Here is a 27918-nt window from a genome sequence, read left to right as displayed (position 1 = left end):
CTACACATAGTCGAACTTGGTAGGATGAGACTGTTCGTCATCTTCTGTGCGGGCACCCCCATCGTATATCTTCTTGTTTCTGGTGTTGGACCCGAAGCCAGTGCTGGCCTTAAAGCCTCCAGGCCTGTAGGCGACATTTTGGCCAGAGGCGTGGTAAGACACAGCTTTGAAGCTGAAAGGGAAGGAAAGAGTCCATGAGCACTGTGCGATTAGTAGGGGGACATAATCCATGAACACCGGTGCGTTTAGTAGGACTGACTTTACTCCTGATTGTTTCTGTCTTAGCAGGGACAGCTCAGTGTTTGAAGAGGTATGGTAGTCTTGATCAGACCAAGGTAGTTAGTCATTATGTCCTTAGGTTTTCTGTGGTGGAGCAGAATGTCTTGCTTTTACATCAGGGCTTCAAAGAAGAGAGGAGATTTGGTGGGGGCGGGGAGAGATTTAAAGCAAGAGAAGAAAGATATCCAAGAGAGTGATGGAGCACGGGTGACATGAAAGCAGGAGGGAGGACTATTGGATGGACAGAGGGGATCAGCAAGGAGGGAGGGGAGATGGGAAATGTGGGGGTGATGAGAGAAATAAGGGCAAAACCAGACACACATCTGGAAATGTCATATTGAAACCTGCCATGATCTTATGTTTTATGCAAACTTAAATAATGTTGGCCTGTTCCTGTTCTCTTTTTCTTCCTTCCTTTCTTCCTTCTTTTCTTTCTTTCTTTCACATAAGTCAGGTTGAGCTTCTAACTTGCTATGTAGCTGAAGATGGCCTTGAACTCTTGACTGCCCCTGCCTCCAACCCCTCAGTGCTAGCATTACAAACCTGTAGTTTTGGTTCTAACCTAAAAAAAAAAAACAAACCTCTGCCTGTCTGTCTGTCTTATACATGTGTATGTTAAGAAGAAGGTTGTTATTGACTACAAAGTTGCTTCTGCTAATTAAAATGAAGGTGACAATGTCCGGTGGGATCTTGTTTTGACAAAGAAGCGTGGAATCTGTCAGTTGAGATGTTCATCTGTGTAATTTCTAATTTGCTTGTGTCATGGACAAGGTATCAGAGGTTACTGTGGTGTGAAGATGTGCCTCAAAAATTCACAGGAAACTTAATCCCACAATATGATGACCCTAAGAAATGGGCTTTTGGGGCGATTAATCCTCTAATCCTAGCACTTGGAAGGCAGAGGTGGGTGGGTCTCTGAGTTTGAGGCCAGCATGGTCTACAAGAGTGAGTCCGAAGATAGCTAGGGCTACACGAGGAAACTCTTGTCTCAAGAAAACAGGAAAAAAAGAGGAATAGGCCTTGGAGACATGATCAAACCTTGAGAGATTTGTGTTTTGTAAAAGGCTCCAGGTTAAAGGTGCCCTCTCCCTTGCCCTCCCATTCCTTCTCCTATGTGAGCAGTCTTCCTCTCCTGCAGACAATACAGGAAGGCCTCATCTTGGCAGCACAGATTGGGCTCTTACCAGATACCCATTCCAATGTCTTTGTCTTGGACTTCCCAGAACTAGAGCCATAATCAATACATTTTTTTGTTTATAAACTAGCTGCTGTAAGGTGTTGTGCTGTAAGAGTCCTAATGTGCTTGGGAGGCCGGGAGAGCAAAAAGTACCTGTTGTGGTTACTGGGCTGGTGAGTACTAGAACCATCACACAGTTCTGTGGGCGTAATGTTTTTAAGCATTGTGTAAAGGCTGATGAGTTATTCAGATGCTCTTGTTATCCAGATACTGATTTCTCTGCTGTCATCTCTTGTTTCAATCTGGACACGCATTGTAATGTCTATGTCAAGAATTTCCCGTTTCAAGTTTGTATAAATGCTGATCACCCAATGGCTGGGAAGGAGGGAGGAGAGAGAGAGAGAGAAGAAAGAAGGAGGAGGAAGAGGAGGAGGAGAAGAAAAAGAGGAGAGGAGAGGAGAGGAGAGGAGAGGAGAGGAGAGGAGAGGAGAGGAGAGGAGAGGAGAGGAGAGGAGAGGAGAGGAGAGGAGAGGTTGGAATGAGACCACGGGTAGAGGCTTTGAGAAGACACCATGGGAAGACGCATCTGAAGCAGAGAGAGCTGGAACAAAAGCAAAGGGCAAGCATCTTGTAGATGGCTGGTTCATAGCCAGATGAGCATGGAGGGTTATGGTAAATCATTTAAATGCCCAGGTATTGAGGTGCAGCTTGAAATAAATCTGAGTTTCTCTGTGTGGTTATTGGAATCTAGCAAAGGTAAAAACAAAAACCAAAAACCAAAAAAAAAAAAAAAAAAAAACCCAACCCAATACAGTCACTGGATTAATTCACCGATTACATTTATACTAAAATTACTCATTTTACACGATCTGGCTCTACCAATCCCAGGGCCTTGACTAAAGTTCAGAGCAGAGTTTCTGCACAAGCAGGGCTGTTGATGTTTTGAAGCAGATTCTTTGTGGTGAGGGTTGGTCCTGTGCATTTCTGGATGTCTACCCTGGACATATACCCACTAGAAACCAGATTCACTTTTCCCTACCATTACTGAAGCAATCAAATATTTTCATATGTTGCTGAATATCTCTACAGGTGGTAGTGATGCAAAAATCTCTTGCAGTGTAGGGTGACAGAGCTAGGAAATGTTGGAACTGGAAGAAACTTAGAGAAATTTACCTTTACCCCCCACCAACCCACCCCAGTTTCAAAGACTATCCCTTAAACATTCCCTGGGGGATCTCATTCTATTTCTTAGGTTCCCTATAAAGGGGGAAGTTCATCAGTCCCTCAGCCAATGTCATTCTTCCGTGTATGTGGACCAATTATTCTGGCTACCAAGTATACATTGAAGTTCTAGATGCATTCCCATGTCAGAGGGAGCACTCACGGGAGGACTCACTTGCTGTCATCTGGAGTCAGGCCACGGCAGGCGATGCACATCATCACTCCCCCAATTAGTGTGAGGCCTCCAGCGACCCAGCCCACGAACAGAGCTGCACCAAAGGTGTACCTGAGAGGGGAGATGCTGTGAATGCAGTCGTCCAAGCCCTCCAGGGTCTTCCCTGTGCTTCCGGTTATGCCCATACCTGTTTAGACCCCATTGTCTCTCTGCTGGTCAATGAGAGGCTTGCCACACTTGGCCAGAAGGCCCTTAAGAGTGATGGTGCCACCCTCAAGCTGCTTCTGAAGGAGTTTTGGTATTTTGAGTTTCTTAGTGGAACTTACCTCAGTGGCATTACATAGCAACTCTTCCCTAAGGGCCCAGGCATTAAAGGCTGGTGTCCAAAGCAGTACTATTGAGAGTTGGTGGACCTTTAGGAGTTGAAACCTATGGGGGACTTTAGGTCACTGAGAGTGTGCTTTCAAAGGATGTGAGACTCCTAGGATTAAAATTAAGAAAGTCTCACGCAAGCAGGAATGACTTGATCAGTGACTTCTAAGTTTTCTTTCTTTCTTTTCTTTCTTTCTTTCTTTCTTTCTTTCTTTCTTTCTTTCTTTCTTTCTTTCTTTCTTTCTTTCTTTCTTTCTTTCTTTCTTTCTTTCTTTCTTTTTCTGCCTTCCTTCCTGCCTTCCTTTTTTCTTTTTGAATATTGTATACATACATATACATATATCTATCTACTATCTACAATCTATCTATCTATCTATCTATCTATCTATCTATCTATCTATCTATCCACACACACACACGCACACACACACACACACACACACACACACACACACACGAGTACTTTGTACTTGTCTTCAGACACACCAGAAGAGGGCATCGGGTCCCATTACAGATGGTCGTGAGCCACCATGTCATTGTTGGAAATTGAGCTCAGGACCTCTGGAAGAACAGTCAGTGCTCTTAACCTTCCAGCTATCTCTCCAGCCCCAGGTTGGTCGTTCTAACCGAGAGACTACAGGAGAGACATGGAGAGGAATAATCACAGCTTCTGGGATCACGTTCCTATTCAGTCTTGAAACAAAGGAGACACAAGACTGGGGCCCGAGTTCCAGAGAGTCAGATCATGGTGGCTGTATCATCTCCATACCTTGTCCTTTCCTCTTGTTGGGTGGCTGGAGAATACCAGTCCCTTGCATGTACAGGGATTCACACCACTCTCCTTTGCATTTTGGCTGGTGCTTACTGATGAAATGCATCAATCTGATACTTGGGCTAAACAAATATAGGTATTGATGTTGCCAAATATAGGTATTGATATTGCTTTTCCATTAAACATTTTTCTGTGGCTGGAGAGATGGCTTAGTGGCTGCTTTTCCAGAGGACCTGGGTTCAATTCTCAGCACCCACATGGTAGTGCCAAACCATCTGTGGCTCCATCCCCAAGGGATGCGACGCCCTCTTCTGGTCTTCTTAGGCACTGCACAATGTGGTAAATATACATATAGAGAGGCAAACACTCACACACATAGAATAAAAAGAAATAAAATTTCAAAAATTAAAGAAAGGTCCTGCTCCCCTCCAGGTATAGCGAGGTTTCATCTCCATCTCCTAGACCTCCACACGAGTGGGGACTTTGACTGCCTCTTGCCCTCTGATCTCTGCCTGGGCCACAGCTGGTGTTCAATATATTTGCGGAACAAATGATTGAGAGAGAGAGAGAGGCAGCAGCACAGGAGGAAATATCAGTTTCCTCACCTGTATGGCACTGTACTCCTTTCTCCTGAATATTTTCCCTGGTCCCATCAAGCTGCCATTGTGGACAGTAGGTCTAAGCTGATGCTCATTTACATGGCGGGTCAGTTAGGCCTGCCGTACTGCTGCCACAATGGGGCCCGTGTAAGCATGCTAGATAAATACTGCGAACTGTCACTGTATTTCAGGGCAAATGCCAGATCAGCCTCCAGTCGTATCAGCAAGGGTATTTCATGGGAAATGAAGTTTATGAATTTACAGATCATTGTTGAGTTACGGCACGGCATGGCTGCCTCTGATAAATGTTTGCTATTTCAGGCACTGACAGTCACATTAAGCACACGGTGTAATCATCCTCTTACAATATTCACTGTGGATCACCAGTAAGTGGACTAGGAGGTTACCTGGTCTGAACGGTCTGCACCATCCCACCCATGCCGCTGTACATGTTAGCTGTGGACATCCAGAAGTTGGTCACCAGCATGTTGGCAAACACAGACACACCAATGATTGCACAGATTCCTGTGGGCGAAGAACAAGAGCTAGCTTAAAGGATCGCAATGTTTCTGTGGCAGTTTATGCCGAAATGAGTTCAGATGAAGACTGTAGAATAGGTATTCCACTCCTGTAACAGAATGGCTAACCAACCACTGACTACTGAGCTCCTACTTGGTGCAAGACAGTGGGCAAGGTACTTACTTAATTCTGGAAGGATTCATGTGTGTGTGTGGGCATAGAAAGAGATACTTCTACACACCGTGGGGCCAAAGGCAACTAACCCAAGCATTTGGGGGCTGATCTTTGGTTATTGTCGAGAGCTTTTCCCTTAAAAGCACTTTCTAGAGTTTCACCCAGAGAATGCCTTTTTAAGGGCCCAGGCCCATGCTTGCCTTAGGGGAGACACTCTTATTATAGTGTTGATGGCAGCTAAGAGGGACCTCAGAACTGACTACAGTTCTGTAGAGTATAATTTGGCTTACACATGCTCAGATCTTGAATCCCAGTGTGAAACACCCGGAGCTCTGTTCAACCATGGGGAGGGATCACTTCTCTTCTATCAGGATAATTTGTTCTAACATCTGCAGGTGCACGAGAGTGGGGAATCTATTTACCGGAGATGATGAACAGGATCCCAGAAGTCAGAGTCATCTTGGCCTTGGCAGAGTCATCCATGCTGCCGATGCGGATGCACTTCAGGGCGAAGACGGACACGAGGATACCGAAGACCCCGAGAACGATGCCCACAATCATCAGGGCGCGTACCGCTTGCAGCATAGCTGTAGAGGACCGGGCAGACCATAACTACACCGAGAAGGTTTATGCTGACAAAACACAGCAACCCCGATTAACCAGTGCTGAATCATTGAGGACTTCAAGACTGTAAACTGTTTTCTTTGACACTGTGCTAAACTGTGGAGTTGTGGGAAATGTAAGAGGCATCACTTGTAAACTCCTCAGAGGGAAGAAGGATGCGCTTAGAGATGCCCAAAGAAGGAGAGAATTATGGCGGAGTGCTGTTAAGAGAGCTCTGGATATTTGTTAGTATCATTTCAAAATTTGATAATCAGAGCCCAGGAAGGGGAAACATTTGTCTAACGTGACCAACAAGTTATTTACCCCGTTGCCAGGAAACTCAAGTAACCCAAACATCACTCTGCTTCTCTTTGCATAGGATCTGAGCAAATTGCTGAGAAACTCAGCACTAAGTCTGGCATGAAGTAATTGACGTACCAAGACTATACCAACAATACTTTATTTTTTTTATATATTGAGCCTTTCAACACAACCACAGTTTATCAACAGTGTCCCCTTTCTAGGAATTGATTGTTGCTCTATGTCCTATTGGATCCTGCTATAGTGACCTTACCTCCAGATATGCCCAACGCAGTTTCCATTTTATTATTGAAAGACAGTAAATCATCTCAACAGTCACTCACCAAGACCCCCACATTGGGTATGGAATTTCAGTAGTGAATACTTTATGAAATATGGAGAGACATACCGTTACTTAAAAGGGCTAAACACCTTTTTTTCCCCCTTGGGATCAAGGAGTTATTCTGACATCATTAAAAAACACATTTTGTTTTGTTATTTTTCTTTTTTCATTTTTTAGATTCGATATATTCTTTATTTACATTTCAAATGATTTCCCCTTTCCTGGATTCCCCCCTCCCTGAAAGTCTCATAAGCCCTCTTCCCTCCCCCTGTTCCCCAATCCACCCCTTCCTGCCTCCCTGTCCTGGTATTACCCTACACTGCTGCACTGAGCCTTTCCAGGACCAGAGGCCTCTCCTTCCTTCTTCTTGGGCATCATTTGATATGTGAATTGTGTCTTGGGTATTTCAAGCTTCTAGGCTGATATCCACTTATCAGGGAGTGCATACCATAAGTGTTCTTTTGTGATTGGGTTACTTCACTTAGGATGATATTCTCCAGTTCCATCCATTGTCTAAGAATTTTATGAATTCATTGTTTTTAATGGCTGACTAGTACTTCATTGTGTATATATATATCACATTTTTCTGTAACCATTCCTCCATTGAGGGACATCTGGGTTCTTTCCAGCTTCTGGCTATTATAAATAGAACTCCAACCCTGAGATTTCACCTCACACCAGTCAGAACTCAGGAGAAAACAGGTACTGGCGAGCATGTGGAGAAAGAAGAACACTCCTCCACTGTTGGTGGGGTTGCAAGCTGGTACAACCACTCTGGAAATCAGTTTGGTGGTTCCTCAGAAAACTTGGAATGATACTACGGGAGGACCCCGCTATACTACTCCTGGGCATACACCCAGAGGATTTCCCAGCATGTAATAAGGACACATGCTCGATTATGTTAAAAAAAACACATTTTGAAACTCATTCCTGTTGAGACTCTTATTTGAAATCAGGAGATTCTAATTATGCAAGATGTTTTCATTGGTGTTATTCTTTAAAAATCCAATTGTTGGACAATTTCCAAACATGATCATTGCTAAAGGTCCTTGCTGATGGGAGGGGATGCGATATCATAGGATGTCACAACCACAGGCACCACATCCTACACTTCAGTGTTAGAGGGCAGATAGAAAGATCTTTTCTTCTTTTGTTTGAAACCATCAAAATTATTTCCTAATTATATAAGCACCAAATGCTCACTATAAACATCTCTGAGTTAGTAGGGACCTCCCAAAGAGTCCTTATCTCCCTTCTTGTGGGATGCGGGGGAGATAACTAGCTGTAGCATCTTGGTGAGTCATTTTCCTGGGAAATATTTCTTCTTAGAGAAGAGAAACAAAGTCCCACCATGGGTCACACTACTGCTTATTCCCAAGGCACCAAATCAGGAGCCAATTAGAGATGTATGGAGACTTCTAGGTCCTACAATGTTTTAAAGATGAGGGAGTCACATGAAAGTGATGTTATTCTTAGTATCAGTGAAACCAGTTAATAATTTCCAGGTAAAATTCAAATTTGGGAGTAGAAAAAGAAACAGCAGAAAAACTCCCTGGTGGCCTTCTTACTATGACTCTGGCGGCCTTCTTACTATGACTCTGGTGGCCTTCTTATCATGGCTCTTGGCTGACTGAGATGACATCCCACAGACTCTAGCTCAACAGTGTAGACCTCCATCTCCCTTGTTCTAATTCTCTTCTCCCTCAGGAACTTGAGGTTGATTTCTAACTTTGCTTCTCTGCTGAGAGGAGTGTTCTGTAAGACCACACTTTCACCAGGCATGGTCTCACCAGCAGGTACATTTCCAGTACAAGTTTCTGTGAGCCGTCCATCTAGTCATTCTTAGGAGAACTAAGAAGTTTGACATCTTGAGGCTGCAGTTGGGTTCTGTGCTAGTGTAATTGACAACTCCAGCGAGACACAAAGAACACAGGAGCACTGAAGGGGCACTAAGACCTGTTAACTCCTAAAATATGATTCGGTTCTTCTGCTGCACCTGTATCTCAGAGCCACACCCATTGGCTTTGCTGACCGTGCAACAGGAACAAACACATTGGTCATTTCCTTAAATGCCAATGCAAACACATGCCAACGAAAGGTGTATTTGTTTCTATCTTTGTGTTTTTAGAGGCAGCACACACTAAACCATTGTAGCCATGAATTAATGATGTCTCGACAGATTTGTCTATGAATTTGTTCATTCATCATTTTTTAGGGATTTTTTTCTTTTGCTTTTCTTTGGTTAAGAATTTCATCATGTATCCAAGGATAGCCCTGGACTCACTATGTAGTCCAGGTTGGCCTTGAATTCACAGAAATCCTTCTACTTCAGCCAAGTATTGGGATTACAGGTGCTCACCACCAGGCCAGCCTTCCTTTTATCAAATACTTAGAGCTCAATTTTTTTGCAAAACTTCTCCTAGACACTGTAGAGAAATGAACTTTCCGGAGAAATGAACTGTCTTCAAGGCTTTGACATTCTGAGATTAGCTATTTCCACAATCCTGAGCCTTATATTTTTCCTTACCTTGGGAATCCTCTAGCTGAGTAAATGCCAGAGAACATTGTGACAGTAGCCTATGGTGTGACCTGGTTGTCTTTTGCACACACAGTTAAAAGACACAGTGATTTTGTGATTCAGAATTGTGACTCAGAGGACATTTGTAAAATAGCCCACACCCTCTGGAAATAAATATCCTCAGGCTGTTCTGCTTTTATACTTTAGCATCAAGAAACTGGACGATTGAGAAAAAAGGACTGGAGACATCACCTCAGTCTTGTTCCCATTGGCCTCTTAGAAGTTTTCAGTCTACCTAGGATCCTACTAAAAGTTTAAAAAACTGCTCTAGCTTTGATCTTTCAAATCCTAAGCTACCAAAAAAAAAAAAAAAAAAAACCCAACATAATTTATTCGTGTTGAGACACACTTGACCAAGCATCTGGTTAAGATAAAACAACCAGAATCACTGAGCAGAGTCAACTGAGCCCCAATGAACCAATCAACCAACCAATAGGATGAAGGCGATCCTTTTGCTGATCCCATGGAAGTTACATTTCTTCCACCCTGAACAAGGATGAAGCCCCTGACTCCACTGAGTGGCTTTAATAATCTGTTCCCAGGAACATAGCTCATGCATGCTGTGTCAGGGGCATATTATTGTCTCTGATATTATTGGATGAGGAACAATGTGGGGGCGGGCTGCCAGGCAGAAGGCAAAAATGCAGGGAGAGTGGCAGCTGGTGTGCCTCGGGAGCCCTGGGGGTTGGAGCCCTGGGCAGACTGCCACATCAGCTTTTGTGCTAGGCTTTCTGCTTCTTCCTTCTTGTTTGCTCTTTCTTGACCTGCGATGTGGGCAGAGCTTGCTTTGAGTTAGGGTTCCAGCACGCCCCTGAGCTCCTTCTTATTTTTCAGAACCTCTTCATTACTTCTGCCTCCTTTTCTCAGTGCGGTTTGAGGGGCTACAACACTGATTTGCGACTTGGGGTTTAGGAACCTGGGCTTGAATGGATGGACCGAGGTCTTCTCTGCTTAGAAATCCCTACTGTGACAGAAGCAGGTACCAAAAGTGGGTGGACAAGTGCTGCACCATCTATAAAGATCTTAGAGAGACAAGAAGATGATCTGAGCTCTCCTTTTAGCATGAAGAGTCTACCGTCTGGAATCCAAACCCTTCTCCATTGACAGAAACAGAAAAATTACCCAGATCCATAGGTTTCTCTTTTGCCACTGAGTCTCTTATTTGATATTTTGATCAAGCGGCACAGGCTTGTTCAATGATAGCTATGAATCAGCAGGCTCTGTAATCTAATTCCCTGCACCAAAGGTGTGACTGTAACATTCTTCCCAGTGAATAATTAGCCTTATCAGTCAGAAGGGCGGGCAAGACTCTGGGCTGATAAAAGCAAACAGAAAGGTTGGAACTCAGAGTTCCCCTCCCTGTTGCAAAATATCCCATTCAGAAGAGTAACTGTGGATTGAAGGGTGAGGGGTACCAAGGTGTGGGGCTCAATCTTGGTTGCATCCGAGCATGCCCAGAACCTTTAGTGAAATGACAATGGCCTGGCCTCATTCTGAGCCTGTCATTGGGTTGTTCCTCAGTGTAAGACTTTTAGAGTAAAGTGTAACACTGGTCCTGAGGGATGCTCAAGGCAGAAAGAGTGCCCAGAGCTGTTAGCACTGAGCTGGTTTCAAAGTACCTCTGTGAAGACAGTAGTTCACTGAGAACCAAAGGCCCATGTGCTGGGGCTTGGAGGAACAGAGAAAGAACCCACAATTTCAGGTAGCTGGGTCTTGGGCTGGGGGCAGGAAGAGATAGAGGGGGAGACCGCATAGGGGGAGTCTGTGACTGACCTCAGAGGGGAAGTTTCAGAACAAAGCAAACCTGGGTTCTCCAAAGAGCTCAAGAAACCAAAAGAAGGCCCTCATGTCTCTGGAATTCTGCCACGCTGTGATGCCAGCTGAGTCTCCCCGAGTAAGTCATTTGACCTCAAGGATGCAGGTCCCTCAACTCTGGAGTTTGAAATAAAGATGTCTCTTGCAGAAAGATGTCACAAGGACGGGGTATCACTTGGTATCTGCATCAAATTAAGCCAGGCTCGAACTATCAGTTTACTCTGTTTCCCTAAAAGAACCATTTCCACCTGGCTTTGGCTTGTACAAACTATACATGAACATGTGATAAAACTGCCAAGATTGTGTGATTGTGTGAGCAAAAGAAATAGATGGCTGAGAAGAGGGAGGCTGGACCTAGTGTTAGCAAGGAGAGTTAAAAGCGCAGACAATGTGGGGGCTTGGGACACAGGATCTGGCCATCAGTGAACAGAAGAGCCAAATGCACTCAATCCCCAATACAATAGTTATAAATAGTATAAAGAGGTGGGGTTTGAAAGGAGGGCTCAATCTTATGAATGACAGGTCTTAACTGTGGGGTCAAGGAAGTCTGGTTTTACCTTTGGCCCTTCCTTCCTTTTCCCTGTGTGAGAACACAGCAAAAGGTCGCATCTTTCTGGAGGAACTGGATCTGTTGTCACCTTGCCCTTGGACTTCCCAGCTTCCAGAGCGGTAAGAGATAAGCAGAGCGGCTGCTGTTCATACATCTCCCAGTCTATTGACTTCTGTTACAGTCTTAGCCTTTCAGGTGAGACCCAGCTATATAACTCTAGGGACTAGCCTTCCCACCAAGAAAAGATGCTGTATCCTGGCAAGACCAGCCCCAGGCTTGCCACTTTGTAGGAGCTGGACCCAGGACCACCAGGGCAGCAAGCTGAGCATGAAGTCTGGTCCTTAAGCCTCAGCTTTACTCCTTGAGAAATCGGGGCAAGTGGCCTCATTTTAACCCAAGTTACAGGTCCTCAGGAGCTTTGTAGACGTGGGCTTAGCTCCCTGTGACATCTCCTTCATTTGTACAATGATATATCAACATTGGAATGCTTGTCTTTATAGTAAAAGGCACCCTGTGCTTTTTCTTTTTTTCTTTTTCCTCTTTTCTTTCTTTCTTTCTCTCCTTCCTTCCTTCCTTCCTTCCTTCCTTCCCTCCATCCCTCCCTCCCTCCTTCCCTTCTTTCTTTCTTTCTTTCTTTCTTTCTTTCTTTCTTTCTTTCTTTCTTTCTTTCTTTCTTTCTTTCTTTCTTTCTTTCTTTCTTTCTTTCTTTCTTTCTGTTTGTTTAGGAACCACAAGGTACTCCCAGATCCCAGCTTAACTTTTTGACCAATGGAATCTTCCGTCTCCTAGGACTATGTTCTTTTGTAACCAGCTGGTTTCATGTGAGCACGAGCACTGGACTTCATGAGAACACATTCAGGAAGAAACGAGCAGCACAATTTTAGAAACAGATTCTTCAGAACAGTCATATTTTTTCCCTTGTAGGTTTTTGGGTTCAATGTTGGTTGGTTGAAACCTCTCATTCTGTGTCTCTAAATGTGATCCACTGGTTGATGGGAAACTCTGTAGTTCTCCAGTGGTGGATGCTTTTAGGCAGTGACGCAGAAGCATGGAGCTGAAACTTCTCACACTCAGAAAACCCCAAGATTCTTAGTCCCTGTGACAGGGCTGAGAAATACTGAAGGACCCAGGCCACAGGTGTGACGGGGATGGAGGAAAAAGATCAGCACCCTAAGTCACCTTTACTCTGAATATTTTGGGTGGGATGGCCACAGTGATGACTTAGCAATGCCAACAGCTGGCTTAGGTTGTCTAGCTCTTAACATACACACCTTATAGTTGGGAAAAATTAAGCCAGGAGATGTGAGGGGCCAAGATATCACTTACATACCTGCCTCTAACCCTAGGGCTTGCCATTGCCCCAAACATGGTCCAAACGTCTGCAAACATATCAAGCAAGTAGTATCTGACTGTAGTGTCTTCATGGCGGCAGTGGCATGGGTTTGGTAGAAGTGGCTCTCTCTATCTCTTGCTCGCTGAGCAATCTTTGCTTTGCTGTTGCACTGTATCTAGGATGTAGTGGAAATTGTGCACATATCACCCTCTGGATAGGGACAATACTCTCATGTGCACAGTTAATTGTGCTATAAAAGGGGCCTGGGTGATGAAGTATCTTTTATGCTTATTGTCCTTAAGTCCAGGCCATCTCTCTTCAGGACTCAAAAAGCCCATGCCCAGCTGGAACTAGAGCCAGGCCAGGCAGGAGGAAAGGACGGTTCAGAAAAACCATTCAGCTATCCAGATGGCTGTGTGGCCATCGCCTGTCCCTGTGATTCTGGCCATATTCCTTCTCCTTCCTCTCAGTTCCTAAGTTTTAAGAACACGGCTGTCCATGTCTCCCTGGGAGTTTTGTGCAGCCCAGAGCATGGCCACTCCCTTTCCTTCTGAGCACTGCATGCTGCTGCGTAGACGGGAGCATAGCAAGAGGAAATCAGCTGTCAGGCACACAGAGCTGAAGAAGAACAGCAGCACGAAGTCCATTGCCATGGGACCTTGACACTTATCGTTGCAGTCCTTGCCCACTGTGTCCTAAAACTCAACATAGCCCAGGACCCCGCCCCCCACTCCTCACCTCCTATCCCCCTACCCCTTCACTGGCAAGTGTGAAACAGCTCAGAGCCTTTTTATGGCGGTAATTGGGCTTTCTCTTAGAAGCTGCCTGTCTGGCTTGACACGGAATAAGGTATCACCAAGTTTCCCCTCCTTTCATCTAAAAGTCTTTGGGGAAGAAGCTTGAGTCTCTGCTCCATGGCCGTATTTACACCCATCTGATAGTAAGTCCTGAGGAGGAATTTTTTTCTTCCAACCCTTCCTCCTTCTGGATTCCTGGCCACTCCCATCAAATGTCTGCTTCTGAAACCATACTCTTGTATCAGACAACATATCACATGCAGAGGAATTTAGCAATATTTGCTGAAAACGTGAGTATATGCCTCTCTTGACCATGGTGCAGCTGAGGAATTACCCGCTTTGCGGAACTGAGATCAGTATGGAAGGGAGCCTAGGAACCCACACAGTGGAGAGCAGCTGCCTAGCGAGTACGAAGGCCTGGCCCTAGGATCTGTGTCCAACAAAGCAAGAACCACAACCAGCTAACAAAACAAAACAAAACAAAACAAAACAAAACAAAACAAAACAAAACAAAACAACAACAAACCAAAACCAATGACGTAGAAAGCAGAAGGGGGTGTTGGGAAGTTAGCATGGTGGGTAGCCCACAGCCTGGACAGTTCCTACTCAAAGACTCCCTGTGGCTGAGGTGATCAGTGCTTAGCCAAGTAACTGTAAGCCCCACATCTCTCACTGTTCAGGGCCATATGTCTAGCTCTAGCCAATGCTTTCTACGTGGAGGTGACACATGTCACTGCCAGGCTGACGTCTAAGAGCTCATGTGCTGCCTTCACGACTTTCTCTTGCCTTGGCCGAGTAGCACATCCATAATCTTTCCCATGGACTTCACGTGGGCAGATGGCAAATTTACATTGTGTGAAGCTACTGAATTGTGTAGTGATTGTTGAAGCAGCTAGCATTAACTACTCTCGTCCATGCAATATGCAGTAAGTATGCAGAAGATGTTTATTGATAACGAGACTGGGTGACCAAGTGTCTACTTCAGAAAGAGGAGAAGGACCAGGTTATTTTCTACACATGGAAACACAACATCAAAAGTATAGACCAAAGGCAAAATCAATCTTCTGCCTTTTGGGAGAGGAAACTTCTTATCTGTAATTTTTTACACAACCGTTGAATTAAATTCTAATTATTCAGTTCAGCCTAATTTATCAACTGTTTGCTGAATAACCTCCCTACTAGGGCCTATGCTCAGACCTGGGAGGAGACTCTTGCACTGGTTCACGGGGTATTAACACACAGATTAATGGGACAAATGTATAACTAATGAAGTTAATAGTCCAAAGTTCAGACTCAGGCCCCCTCCCCCACCACTGAACAATCATTTTTTTTACTGCTCCTGCTAACATCCATGTCAAATAACCATCCGAGCCACTGCTTTTTCATTGACATAGCTACACGCCCATGTCCCCTCCACCAGGACTTACTGGTGGCCACAGGCCAGTTTTTCATTGAGTACGCTGAGATATGCAAGAGCCACTGCTTAGATCATGAACATAGTCAAAGGGCAGGAGGGTTCAACGCTCTGAGCATCCTCTTGGACTGCTCTGGTTTGTGGATCCTATGAAATCTGAAGATGTGGGAAAGATTCAGACAAGATTTGTGGAAAGGGAAGTTGAGGGTGGTGAAAGGAGAGAATCAGGACAGCTGGGCCAGAGACCACAAGGAAGAGAGAGAGAAGAACAGGATGGAACAGAATCCTTAGAGAGACAGAGCAGAGAAGGCAGGAGTGGGTTGCGGAAAGGCTCCTGTGTTAGAGTCTCATGTCTACTTGACAATCAGGCAAGGAATAATCATGGAAATTACCTGGGGCTTATCATGTGTAGGAGACCAAGGATTGGAAGAATCACCCCAAGCCCTGTGCTGTGGTCAAAGAAGCAGATAAGCTAGGACACAGGATCAAAACCACACCCAGGAGGGGGATGAGGTTGTCTGGAAGTAGTGAGAAAACATAGTCTTTTAATTCTGTTGTCAGTGACTAGGAAGGAGACAGAACTTGACAGTGGTTAGAAGACCCAATCAGCTACTTTTCTAACATAACTTGTAAAAATTATTATATCTTCATTTCTATATCTTAGTCTTTGTTTTTAAACTATCCTCTGAGAAAGCAAAGACAAAAACTAACATCTTGTTCTGGATTAGATTTGTAAATGGTAAAATCAGAAACTAAGTTGTCCGTTCAACATTTCTGATCCTGGTCATATATTGCAAACAATTCTTTACTTCTTTGACTTATTCCTCATCTTCATCATGTTGTAAACTCTGGAATGGTTTCCAAATATCATGAATATATTTTCTATTATATTGTCGCTCTTATCCCTATGTTTTTATAAGCAAAATTTTTCTATTCGGTTCTCTATGAAAGAAGAATGCTTTTCAAGTCAAACAAACTTTCATTAAGTAGCTATTTATTCAGCAACACATCCAGACGAATAAAAATCAGTGAAAAATGGTAAAAAAGAAAAGAAAAGAAACGAGAAGACCTTTCCCAGGAAAGGAGGGCAGGAGCCCAGGCTAGCAGAGCAGGCTCCCAGACAGGAAGACAAAGGACCTCCAGAACATGGGTGGAAGTAAGTTTTGTAGCGCTATGGCAATGGGGAGAAGATTCTCAGTGTGGGGAGAAAGGATCCCACAGCAGAACAGACTCGAAGGTGCTGCCATGAGACTGAGCCACGTGGGTGAGTTGGGCTTGGAAGGTTCGGAGCAGACATTATGATAGAAAGCACGTGGCCTTTTCCCGTGCCCATGTCCTCAAGGGTCTTCCCCAGTTTCTCTTCTATTAGTTTCAGTGTGTCTGGTTTTATGTGGAGGTTCTTGATCCACTTGGACTTGAGAATGGATCAATTCACATCCTTCTGCATGCTGACCTCCAGTTGAGCCAGCACCATTTATTGAAAAGGCTATTTTTTTCCACTGGATGTTTTCAGTTCCTTTGTCGAAGAGCAAGTGACTATAGGTGTATGGGTTCATTTCTGGGTTTTCAACCTTATTCCATTGATCTACCTACCTGTCACTGTACCAATACCATGCAGTTTTTAACACTATTGCTCTGTAATACTGCTTGAGGTCCAGGACACTGATTCCCCCAGAGGTTCTTTTACTGTTGAGAATAGTTTTAGCTATCCTATGCTCTAAGATCAAGAATTGACAAATGGAACCTTACATACAAAAATTACAAAGTTTCTGTAAGGCAAAGGACACTGTCAAGCAGACAAAATGCAACTAACAAATTGGGAAAGGATCTTCACCAACCCTACATCTGACAGAGGGCTAATATCCAATATATACAAAGAACTCAAGAAGTTAGGCTCCAGAGAGCCAAATAACCCTATTAAAAATGGGGTACAGAGCTAAACAAAGAATTTTCACCTGAAGAACTTTGAATGGCTGAGAAGCACCTTAAGAATTGTTCAGCATCATTAGTGATTAGGGAAATGCAAATTAAAACAACCCTGAGATTTCACCTTACACCAGTCAAAATGGCTAAGATTAAAAACTCAGGAGACAGCAGGTGTTGGTGAGGATGTGGAGAAAGAGGAACACTCCTCCACTGCTGGTGGGAATGCAAGCTGGTATAACCACTCTGGAAATCAGTCTGGCGGTTCCTCAGAAAACTGGGCACAACACTTCCGGAGGACAATGCTATACCACTACTGGGCATATACCCAGAGGATTCCCCGGCATGCAATAAGGACACATGTTCCACTATGTTCATATCATCCCTATTTATAATAGCCAGAAGCTGGAAAGAACCCAGATGTCCCTCAGTGGAGGAATGGATATAGAAAATGTGGTATGTTTACACAATGGAATACTACTCAACAATTAAAGACAATGAATTCAAGAAATTCTTAGGTAAATGGTTGGATCTGGAAAATATCATCCTAAGTGAGGTAACCCAATCACAAAAGAACACACATGGAATGCAGTCACTGATAAGTGGATATTAGCCCAGAAGCTCTGAATACCCAAGACACTACTCACATATCAAATCATTCTCAAGAAGCAGGAAGGAGAGGTCCCTGGTCCTGGAAAGGCTTGGTGCAGCATTGTAGGGGATTACCAGGACAGAGAAGTAGGAGGGGGTTGATCGGAGAACGGGCAGAGGGAAGAGGGCTTATGGGACTTTTGGGGAGTGGGGAACTGGGAAAGGGGAAATCATCTGGAGTGTAAACAAAGAATATAGAAAATAAAAAATTAAAAAAAAAAAAAGAAAGCACGTGGCCGGCAGTGTTTGGTGGGTGCTAGAAAGAGGGCACTGAGCACGGGACAGACACCTTGGTAACACGTGAATATGATCTCAGTCTTTTTTAGCATGGGTGTGGTTAGCCATGCAGCAATCCAGGTTTTGCATCCTCCCCATGACCGATCCTGTCAGCATAGTTTAATCTCTCCCAGTCTGTTTTTCTTCCCCCTGGCTATTTCTTCCTCCCTTGCTTCCCTGTTCAGGCTTCTCATCCAGTCTGTGACCGTGACCCTGCACGACCACCCTGACACTTCTCCATACTCCTCAAAACGAAGAGGGACTCATTGAATTGCTTTTTATAATTCCATTCCAAGGACTCTGAAACCCCTTACCATCTTGTAGATTTGTGTCATCTATCTCTTTAAAAGGGGCTTGCTTCAGAGAATCAAAGCCACACCTATGGCTTTGCTGTTTTGTTAAGTAAAAATTGAGTTCGTATGTTATCAAGAATGCAGACTCTCTACGATGCATGAAATAATTATCCATATTAGAAGCAAAATTCCACTTCACCTTCAAAGGTGAAATGCTGTCATATGTTATATTCTACACATTGTTAAAATATTATAATCTGACAACTCTTGCATTTAGGGCAAGTATAGCAGGTATTTTAATTGCAAATGCAGAGAAAGGAAATCATAATTTAATGATAATGATCGTATTTTTACACCTCACAGAGATCTTGCTTTAAAAAAATAAACTGAAAGTACAATTGAAGTCACTCTCAATAAATTTTTCTTTCTATAACAAAATACCCCCTCCCTCCTACTCTGAAGTATATTCAGGCAGAAGTGAGTCTCTGGCTAATGGAAGGAAACCATTTATGTTCTCCTTAAACAACAAGGTTTGAACTAGCCTTTACCAGCATGTCCTTATATTAGGCCTATTCTCTCTGGATGCTGTATAAATTCTCCTATCTCCTATGCGGCCACTGCTCCCTTTGACGCAGTACCAAATTCTCTTACTCACACTTTTATTGGGAGCCAGGGCTACCATGGTCACACCCAAGGCCCGATTGCTCAGCCCTGAGATTCTTGAGGATGCACAGCCCCTCAGCCTTTCCTGTCCCTCGATCACCTCTCCTACCTGGAAGGCCCAGGATGGTGAAGTATGGCCGGCACTCGGTGAACCCCGAGCTCTGTTGCACGCAACTCCTCCAGAGCCCTTCATACTGGAACACGGAGGTGACCGGGTTGTCGTACAAGTCCTGGGTACTCCACATGTCCATCCCAGTGGCGGCTATGCAGCCGGCCAGACCCAGGAGGGACAGGAGGAGCCCTACCACCTGGCACGTGGTGGTGGCCATGGCTTCAGCTGCTGGTCGGAGGCTTTCAGGAGCAAGCCACCACCCTCCTGCTGGGAAAGGGCACTGCCTCGCTGGGGAGCGCTCTTAATCAGAAGCTCCTCTCAGCTAGGTGTTTGCTCATACTGTTTTCCTTAGATAGTTCAGTTTCACTCCCGCTTCAAGGGCATGGTTTTCATTTGTTGGGGAAGCAGCCCCAAGAGGCACTTGTCTGGTTGAGCTTTGCAGCCTGGGTGGTTGGAACGTGGAGCAGACTGGACAAACCGACTCTCCCCTCTTCCAGGCCCTCCTGGCTCTGCCTCTGCCCATCATGTACCATCTGGGGAAATCAAAGTTTGTCCCCTCCCGTGAGAGCAGGAGGAGAGACCACCAAGGCTGACTTTATCTATAACAAAACATCCCCGGATACACCCATTTGCCTCTATCATAATTCAGATTGTAATACATTCTCCTCATGCTTCTAGGCCACCTTTCTGTTCTGATCCCCAAAGGCCAGGGCAGCTGCTATTATTTCATTGGTAAAGAGAAGAATGAGGTAGAAAAGGAATTTGTCCAAATGTCTTGAACCACAAGTACTATAAGAGGCAGCAGTGGTGGTTCCTACCCTTTACTTCGAGACTAGAACTCCTCTATCTCCACATCGAGAGACCGGAACAAGCGAAGCTGAGAACAGGAAGCCAGGTTGTAGAGCTGTACCCTTGATCTGCAGGTATTGGGATGGCCCAAGGAGCTGTCCCTCATAAAACGGAACTGTACAAATACCACACACACACACACACACACACACACGCACACGCACACGCACACGCACACACACACACACACACTTACACTTCTTCTCACTGTCCACCATGTCTCTAGCCATGGCAACTTCTCTAGGAAGCCAGCCCATATTTCAATGTTCTCTTGGATGCACCCAGCCCCTAGTCCCAGAGCTTTAACACATAAAAACATGTGTTACATGTGTAACACATAAAAACATGTGTTACACGTGTAACACATAAAAACATGTGTTACATCCAATAAACACATAAAAATAGTTAATATGGATGGTCTTCCCGGGTAACCCTCTCCTTGATTGCACACTACTTTCTGTGGTTGGTGTTTGTGGTGAATGAAGCATGAATCAGAACAATCCAAATGAGGGGGTGAGCCAGTCGTGACAAATGAGGAACTCTGAGTGCCGCTGAGCTGAGATACAAGGCCACGCCAATGCTATTGGCTTCTGCTGGGGGATTGAGATTGATCGATTAGGTTGAATAATGTTGGTGGAATGTATTCCAGATTCATTCTTGACATTGCTTCTTGGGCATTGCCAGCCTCGGTTCTACCAGAGGCCATATTTGTCATTCCCACAGAGCTCTGTGCGCTTGGTTCTCAGCTATCTGGTTTGCCACTCATTCTTCCTGAACATTGGTTGTAATGCTACCAAAATAGGTTGAAAATAGATTAAAAAATTGATTTATCTATTCTTATTTGTAGCAGTTTCTCTATGATGTTTTGTCCTGACTTTTAAAGTTGTGGAGGGAACCTTATTTAAGTAATATGCTCTCTTTCTTGGTTGAAATGTGGCAATGGACATTTTTTGGGAAAGAAAAAATTAAATTTAAGTGATATACTAAAGCTAAATCTACCTACACAAATCTGAATGAAAAGAGAGAAATTATAACTCTACACACTTTAGAGGATATGTTTAAAACACTTGGAAGGTGAAAAATTTTACATTTTGGGTGGGTGTGGTTTCTGCGCTCTGACCCAGTGACCTCTGCTTTAGCCATCTCTGCCAGAGAGTAACTGGTGGTCCACGGAGGAGAATCTGAGTTCCTGTTTGTGAGAACAGGTGTTATTAAGGTGGACCACGTATTCCTGTCTGAGTTCAATCCCTGGGTCTGATCCTGTTTACAGTAATAGCTTCAGTACAACTTTGTTTAATAATCTTTAGACTGGAGCGAGATGTTTTGCTGACATCCTCGGGGAAATCACCTAGTGTTCAGATTAAACCCAGCTCCATGCCACTTCAGCCAGTGCCTTGCTAGGTGTTGATGTAATTTTTTGCATGCCCTGGAGAAATGATTCTCCCAGTTTTCTTAACTTTTCAGTTATAACAGCCACTGAGTAATTTGGCAAGAACGGTGACCCGGAGAGCAATGAAAACATTATAGGTAGGTATTAGTTCAACTAGCTAGGAGAATAACCAGCACGCTTATTAATTTCAAAAAGCCACTACATTGAATACTGAACTTCTGATTCTAAAAGTGTTTGGTATTTGTAATAGAAGATTTGGAGTCATTTAAACAAATCACCTACATTTTAAAACTCCAGACAAACTATTGGTTATACTTTCTTAGTTCTCTGGATGAATAATATTGGTAAACAGATTACAATTTACATGGTCAAGATATGATGTGTTTGCTGGGCAGTGGTGGCGCACGCCTTTAATCCCAGAACTTGGGAGGCAGAGGCAGGCGGATTTCTGAGTTCGAGGCCAGCCTAGTCTACAGAGTGAGTTCCAGGACAGCCAAGGCTACACAGAGAAACCCTGTCTCCGGGGTGGGGTGGGGTGGGGGTGGGGTGGGGGATGTGAGAGGATGGGGAGGGAGAGGGGGGAAAGGTATGATGTGTTTGATAATTTGCTATTCCCATCTTGTTGTGCTTTGTCTTCAAAGCTCTTGCAAGGATACTTTGTATAACTTACTAGTCCTCTGCACAGACTCAGTGCTATTCACATAAAGATTTTCTTTTCTCTGTACTTGGATTTTTATCTTCCTCTAATTTTCTTTTATATAGAAGCGATGTAATGGTAAACACTTAGCATGTAACTTTTCCCCAGCATTTCTAGTCACTCTTTTAAGATAGACTCTTAGGAGAACTAAATTGCCAAAGAGTGTGAAGTATTAAAATATCTCCTTTATGTAAATGACATCTCCCCATACATTCTATTCCCAACATCAATATTTAAAAAGATTGCTCTAGGAGCTAAAGAGATGGTTCTGTGGTTGAGGCCTGCCTACTCTTCCAGAGGACCAGGGTTCGATTCCCAGAACCCACATGATTGTTCACAATGGCCTGTAACTCCAGTTTCAGGGGATCTGTCTTCTGGCCCTCAGAGACCATCAAAAGCACATGGAGCACAGGCATACATGAAGGCAAACAACTCACATATATGAAATAAAAACAAAAGGCTAAATAGTGCTGTACCTTCACCTACATCGTAAAATTAGTAAGTTATACATGATCATTTGTTTTAATTTGTGTCTCTTTATCTCCAGAGTTTGAGCACTTAAAAGTTTATTAGTGTGGGTTTGGAGTGTGTGTGTGTGTGTGTGTGTGTACACAATGCATTTCTGGTGGTCAGAGGACAACTTCCAAGAGTGTCAGTTCTCTCCCTCAGCATGAGACCAGGGACTGAACTCAGATATTTGCACACTAAGCACTTCTACTACTGAGCCCTTTCCACTGACCCAGAGGCCCTCAAGTTTTTTTTTAATTTAATTTTTTTATCTTTTTTTAAAAAATTAGATATTTGTTTTGTTTACATTTCAAATGGTATCCCCTTTCCGATTCTTTTTTTTTTAACAAACTTTTGGGCTGAGTGAGATGGAGCACACCTTTAAGCCCAGCACTTGGGGGTTGGGTGGGTTTTGAATTCAAGGCCATTATGGTTTATAAATTGAGTTCTAGGTCAGCCAGGGCCATACAGAGAGAAACTCACAACAACAACAAAAGCCTTATGAAGCAGTTTTTTTCTTTCTTGAATTGTCGGTCTGCACTGCTCGTTCATTTATTCACTAACACTTAAACGTCTTTCACCATCAACTTATGTGAATTCTTCATTAACTGCAGCAACACACTCTACTGCAGTAAGCACAACAAACACATTAGTGGCTTTTTAGCTTCATTTCCAGTTCTGGAAAAAAATAGCAATGTATTCTATTTTATGTGTCTTTCAGTGTCTGGCACATATGTGCTCAATTAAGTGTTTGTTGAATGATGCAGCCAAATGAATTAATTTGTTTTTCTCTGTTATTTTTATTCTTAGAGTAATATTTTCCACACAAGAGGTAAAAACATTATACATTATTTTCTAATTAAAAATATTTAAAGAGTAGTTAATGTATTTTTTTCCTGTCCCCTCTCGCTCAGGCCATATTTATTTCATATATGTGGGCACACTGTCACTGTCTTTAGACACACCAGAAGAGGGCATCAAATGCCCATTACAGATGGTTGTGAGCCACCATGTGGTTGCTGGGAATTGAACTCAGGACCTCTTGAAGAGCAGTCAGTGCTCTTAACCGCTGAGCCATCTCTCCAGTCCTAGTTAATGTATTTTTACATTTAATTAATATTGAATTTATTTTGGTATGTGATGGTTGATAATTCCATTTTCTTCCTATAAACCCCACTCAATAATTTCTGCAGCATTTTTGAATAGCCCCTTTCCCCCTGTGTTTTGTAAAACCTCCTGCACCTTCCATGAAACCCATATTTGTGTCTTTTAGCTTTTGTTCCATTAATCTGTTTGTGCATCCTTGTGGCAAAACACAACTCTAATTATGGATGCATTAAAATTGTGTTGAATATCTGATATAGAATAACAAAGACCATTGCTTCCTTATTACTAAACAAAAGCAGTTAAACATTCCTCACTCGCATCTTCTCATTGATAAGTACCCGGTCAAACTGTTGGAGAGAAACCCCTGTGTCTTTGATTAGAAGTCTTGTGACACCGAGGGGTCCAGGCTCTGCAGAAAGCAGCTCTGGGAGCTCTGACCTGCCACTCATACTGCAGGGCCACTTAGCAAATTCTTTAACCTCTTTGTGCCTCTGTCTCCTCAGTCTGTGCAACAGAGCAAACAAGAGTTCCTATTTCATAGGATTGTTGAAAATATTAAGGTATAAGCTATTTAATTCAATGAATATATAATACTGTAAAATATATACCAATATATACTGATTTCTTAAAATAATGCCCAGCACACAGCAAGGATTGAGACATCCACTATTGTTACATTCTATATTAGTCAAAGACAAATAACTGTTTTAATAACATTCTCACAAGGAATCTGAAGAATTTAAGAAATGTCACCTTGGCAAGACATTTTTACCTTTTCCTCTTGACTCCTATCAACTGTTTATAAATGTTACTCCTTAAGTATTGTGGCCTATGGCTGCACTGTGTGGCTCCCTCTTCCTCTCACCCTCCTCCCAACCCTCCTCCTCTTACCCACCTCCCCTCACCCCTATCACACAGAACCTTTTCTTTCCATTCTCTCTTACCTCATTGTCTTTTCTCAGATAGGAGTCTCCCTGTCTGTAAAACTCTTTACTTTCCTCCCTTCCTCCCTTCCTCCCTTCCTCCCTTCCTCCCTTCCTCCCTTCCTTCCTTCATTCCTTCATTCCTTCCTTCCTCCCTTCCTCCCTTCCTCCCTTCCTCCCTTCCTCCCTTCCTCCCTTCCTTCCTTCCTTCCTTCCTTCCTTCCTTCCTTCCTTCCTTCCTTCCTTCCTCCCTTCTTCCTTCCTCCCTCCCTTCTTCCTTCCTCTCTCCCTTCTTCCTTCCTCCCTCCCTTCTTCCTTCCTTCCTTCCTTCCTTTCCTTCTTTCTTTCTTTCTTTCTTTCTTTCTTTCTTTCTTTCTTTCTTTCTTTCTTTCTTTCTTTCTTTCTTTCTTTCTTTCTTTCTTTCTCCCTCCCTCCATCCTTCCTTTCTTTATGAAATGATTGCCTTTAATACAACCTCATAAAATAGTCTACTAAAGGCATGATTACACAGATCTAATACATATGACCCAAACTTTTATAAAATGATGACACACAAATAGTGAACAGACTATTGAAATAGTTGTACAGTGAACATTTTGGATTGTTATTTTTCATTAATTAGATTTCTTCTTTGACATTTTCATATATTTGAGGCAGGCAGATTTTTATACTTTGAGGCTAGCCTGGTCTACATCGGCATTCCAGGCTAGCCAAGGCTACATAGTAAGATCCTGTCTCAAAAAACCTACCCCCCCACAAAATTTGCATTCTGTTTATTTTCACTGTCTCCACCCACATTGCCACTTCCTACAACCCCCTCTGCCACACTGGTGCCTTTGTTCTGTTTTGTGGCCTTCAGCTGGAGAAGCTCATCTGTGTAGCTTTCCTCTGTGGTCTGTACCTGATATTCTGTATGTGTCATCTACTATACACTGTGGTCCTTACCAGAGACGAGCCCTCACCCCTTAGGACATTCGGAAACATTGGGAGACAGTTTTGCTAGTGACCAGGAGACCTAGGAGACAATGCTCTTTCCTACTACTGAGTAAAATATCCCCGAACTCACAGGATGACCCTCAAGAAAAATACACACCTTAAAGTGTAGGAAGCCACATGTGTCTACTTACTGGTTGTCTCTAGCTTTTTCAAGTCCCTTGATAATTATGTGATCCCACTCAGAAAGCTTGAAATATGTTGGTGCTCCCGAAATGCTCATTGAATGAATAAATATTTCTTCTAATGCCACCATTTCTATGGGACTGTTTAGTCCCCTATGATTTCTATCTGGGTGAGAGAACCAAAGGGTTCGCTTTTCCTTCCTTGTGTCCCCCAAGAAGGAATCTTGTCTACACCCAGTCACCTTGGAACAGGTTGACCTCCGGCTGTGAGTCTAGTAAAATGCCTCTTTTTCTAGGAAGGCAATGGGCAATCCTATGCCTAGAGTTCTTTTAGAGCAGTCGTTCCCAACCTGTGGGTCATGACCCCTTGGGGAGAAATGACCTTTTCACAGGGGTCACCTAAGACTATCAGAAAACACAGAGATTTATATTGTGATTCAAAACAGTAGCAAAATTATAGTTATGAAGTAGCGATGAAAGTAATTTTATGGTTAAGGGAGTCACCTCAACATGAGGAACTGTGTTAAGAGGTTGCAGCATTAGGAAGGTTGAGAACCACTGCTCTGGAGGGCTGTGTTGTGTGCAAGAGTTTCTTGCTGAGCCTGAGACTATGTTTGCATTCTTGTGGAAACTTTAAAATATTGGTGCTTTCCTTTCAGGGACAATGAAAAAGAAACTCAAGCAGTAATGGCCTGGGTTCTCTGCCTAGTCATAGATAGTTTCTGTTTCTATTGTTCCCAATATGTCTACAGGGGTCAGAGAACTGATGTTCCAGATTGTTGAAGACCATTTTGGCTGGAAGGACGTTGCTCACCCTGTGGCAACAGGGCCTAAACTTGAAGGCTGCCTGGCAGTCAGTCTGTCGGTGCTGACTGCATTCATTTCACACCTGCTTTTTCCTCAGACCCGATTGCAGCACTAACAACGGGAATACAGAGTGCAGAGTAAAGAACTTTGTCCATCTGATTCTAGAAATAACTGTGTTGGAGCTAGATTTCAGGAATGCCACGGCAGTCTTTCCTCAGATGGGCAAGCCCACTACAAGGAAGCACCAGGCTTCAGATATCTTGTGGCCACAGACATTTTGTAAAACAAATCCATTCGGATAGGATCTCGGTGTCAACTGTTGGGATGGTGTCACTGTACAAACGGTGGGTCTATGAAGGGACAAAGCTCCCTATAATTGTCATCTTCTCTTGCTTCCTTTTTTGGGTATTTAAGTCTTGACCCTGTGGTCAAATAGCAAGTCCCACCTAGGGAAGACCCTGTGCTGTCTCCAATCCTTCCTACAATAGTCAACTTAGATCAGCTCCCTTAGTAAGACCTCTATGTGTATCCATGGGAGGGACAAATAAGCAAAATTAAACCGTTTTTCATCATTCTCTTCTGACTTGATTTCTTTTCAAGTTAAAAAGACCAATCTAGTAGGCACAGATCCTACAATCTTACATGGCTAACTTGCCAATCTGGGGAAGGACAACAGTTTCCCCTCATGGCTGAACTCATCTGCTAGGCAGACATTCCTGCCCTGTGAGGGTCTGGAGTCCTGTTCCTGGAGACCAATACTTTCTGGAGATCAGATACCTGGAGGTCAGAGCTTCCCCGATCCCTAAGCCCTGGCCCATCCAATGCACCCCTGAGAACCATGGCTCTTTCCTTCGGGCCTTTCTCATGTCCTGTTTCTATTCTTGCTGACAGCTTCAGAATTCCTGGAACTGGAGACAGGCACAGGAGGCCTGAATATAGAATTTGTTCAGGAGATACATGGTTTCTAACTCAGCAAGGGGACTCTTGGCTCTACAGGGAGAAAGTGGTTAGTGTCTGGTTCTCCTCCGTTTTGTTCTTCAATGGTTGAGACCATGCCATTGCTTGTGTAAGATTAGAAAACTGTGTCCTTGGGAGAATTGGACACCAACAGACTAAAGGAACAGAAGTGTCAACAGTTCCAGAAAGTTCCTCTCTTTATACTTCTATTCCAACCACTGTGGTAGTGACTGTTGTTCCCATTAAAGTGGAATCCTAGCTTCTCTTGCTTTTTAGGCCCTCTCCAGGTGTCTCCGGCACAGTCTGCTGCCTCTTTGCTACCCCCAGCCACCTTATGGTCCTTACCTGGCAACCCCAACAGGGTGTAGTAGCCTCGGCACTCGGTGAAGCCAGAGCTCTCTCGGACACAGGACCGCCAGAGCCCTTGGTAGTTGAATACAGCGGTCACTGGGTTGTTGTATAAGTCCTGGGTGCTCCACTGATCCATACAAGTGGCTGCAATGACGCCCGCAAACCCGATCAGTGAAACCACAAACCCGAGACCCTGGCAGGCAGTCACCGACATGATGGAGCACAGTGCGCACACAAATGGCGAGGACAAGAGACAGGCAGGTTCTGAGGGCA

General features: G+C 43.9%; 1 protein-coding gene across 2 annotated transcripts; it reads right to left on the bottom strand.

Moving 5' to 3' along the window:
- Cldn18 (claudin 18) lies at positions 1–27859 on the bottom strand. 2 transcript variants are annotated; one of them, XM_052189299.1, is made up of 5 exons: positions 27640–27859; positions 5711–5875; positions 5003–5120; positions 2853–2963; positions 1–172 (listed from the first exon to the last, which is right to left on the bottom strand). In XM_052189299.1, exons 1-5 carry the CDS (start codon positions 27857–27859, stop codon positions 1–3), a joined length of 786 nt encoding a protein of 261 aa, XP_052045259.1. The 2 variants fall into 2 exon arrangements, with proteins under 2 accessions (XP_052045259.1, XP_052045258.1); XM_052189298.1 differs by lacking the exon at positions 27640–27859 and adding an exon at positions 18937–19156.
- Between the last annotated feature and the right edge of the window lie 59 nt (positions 27860–27918).

The sequence above is a fragment of the Apodemus sylvaticus genome, chromosome 7, assembly GCF_947179515.1.
Source record: "Apodemus sylvaticus chromosome 7, mApoSyl1.1, whole genome shotgun sequence".
In the NCBI taxonomy this organism is placed as follows: Eukaryota; Metazoa; Chordata; class Mammalia; order Rodentia; family Muridae; genus Apodemus; species Apodemus sylvaticus.
The sequence above is the reverse complement of the archived record's forward strand: the minus strand, read 5'-3'. Positions and strand labels throughout refer to the sequence as shown.

Bases quoted from the DNA above. Each gene is read 5' to 3' on its own strand.
- Cldn18 (XM_052189299.1), bottom strand. From the start codon at position 27,859: ATGTCGGTGACTGCCTGCCAGGGTCTCGGGTTTGTGGTTTCACTGATC. The intron at 5,876-27,639 runs GTAAGGACCATA...GGTCCTCTACAG, and splicing joins CACCCTGTTGGGGTTGCCAG to CTATGCTGCAAGCGGTACGC. The intron at 173-2,852 runs GTGAGTCCTCCC...CTTCCCTTTCAG, and splicing joins CTGACTCCAGATGACAGCAA to CTTCAAAGCTGTGTCTTACC.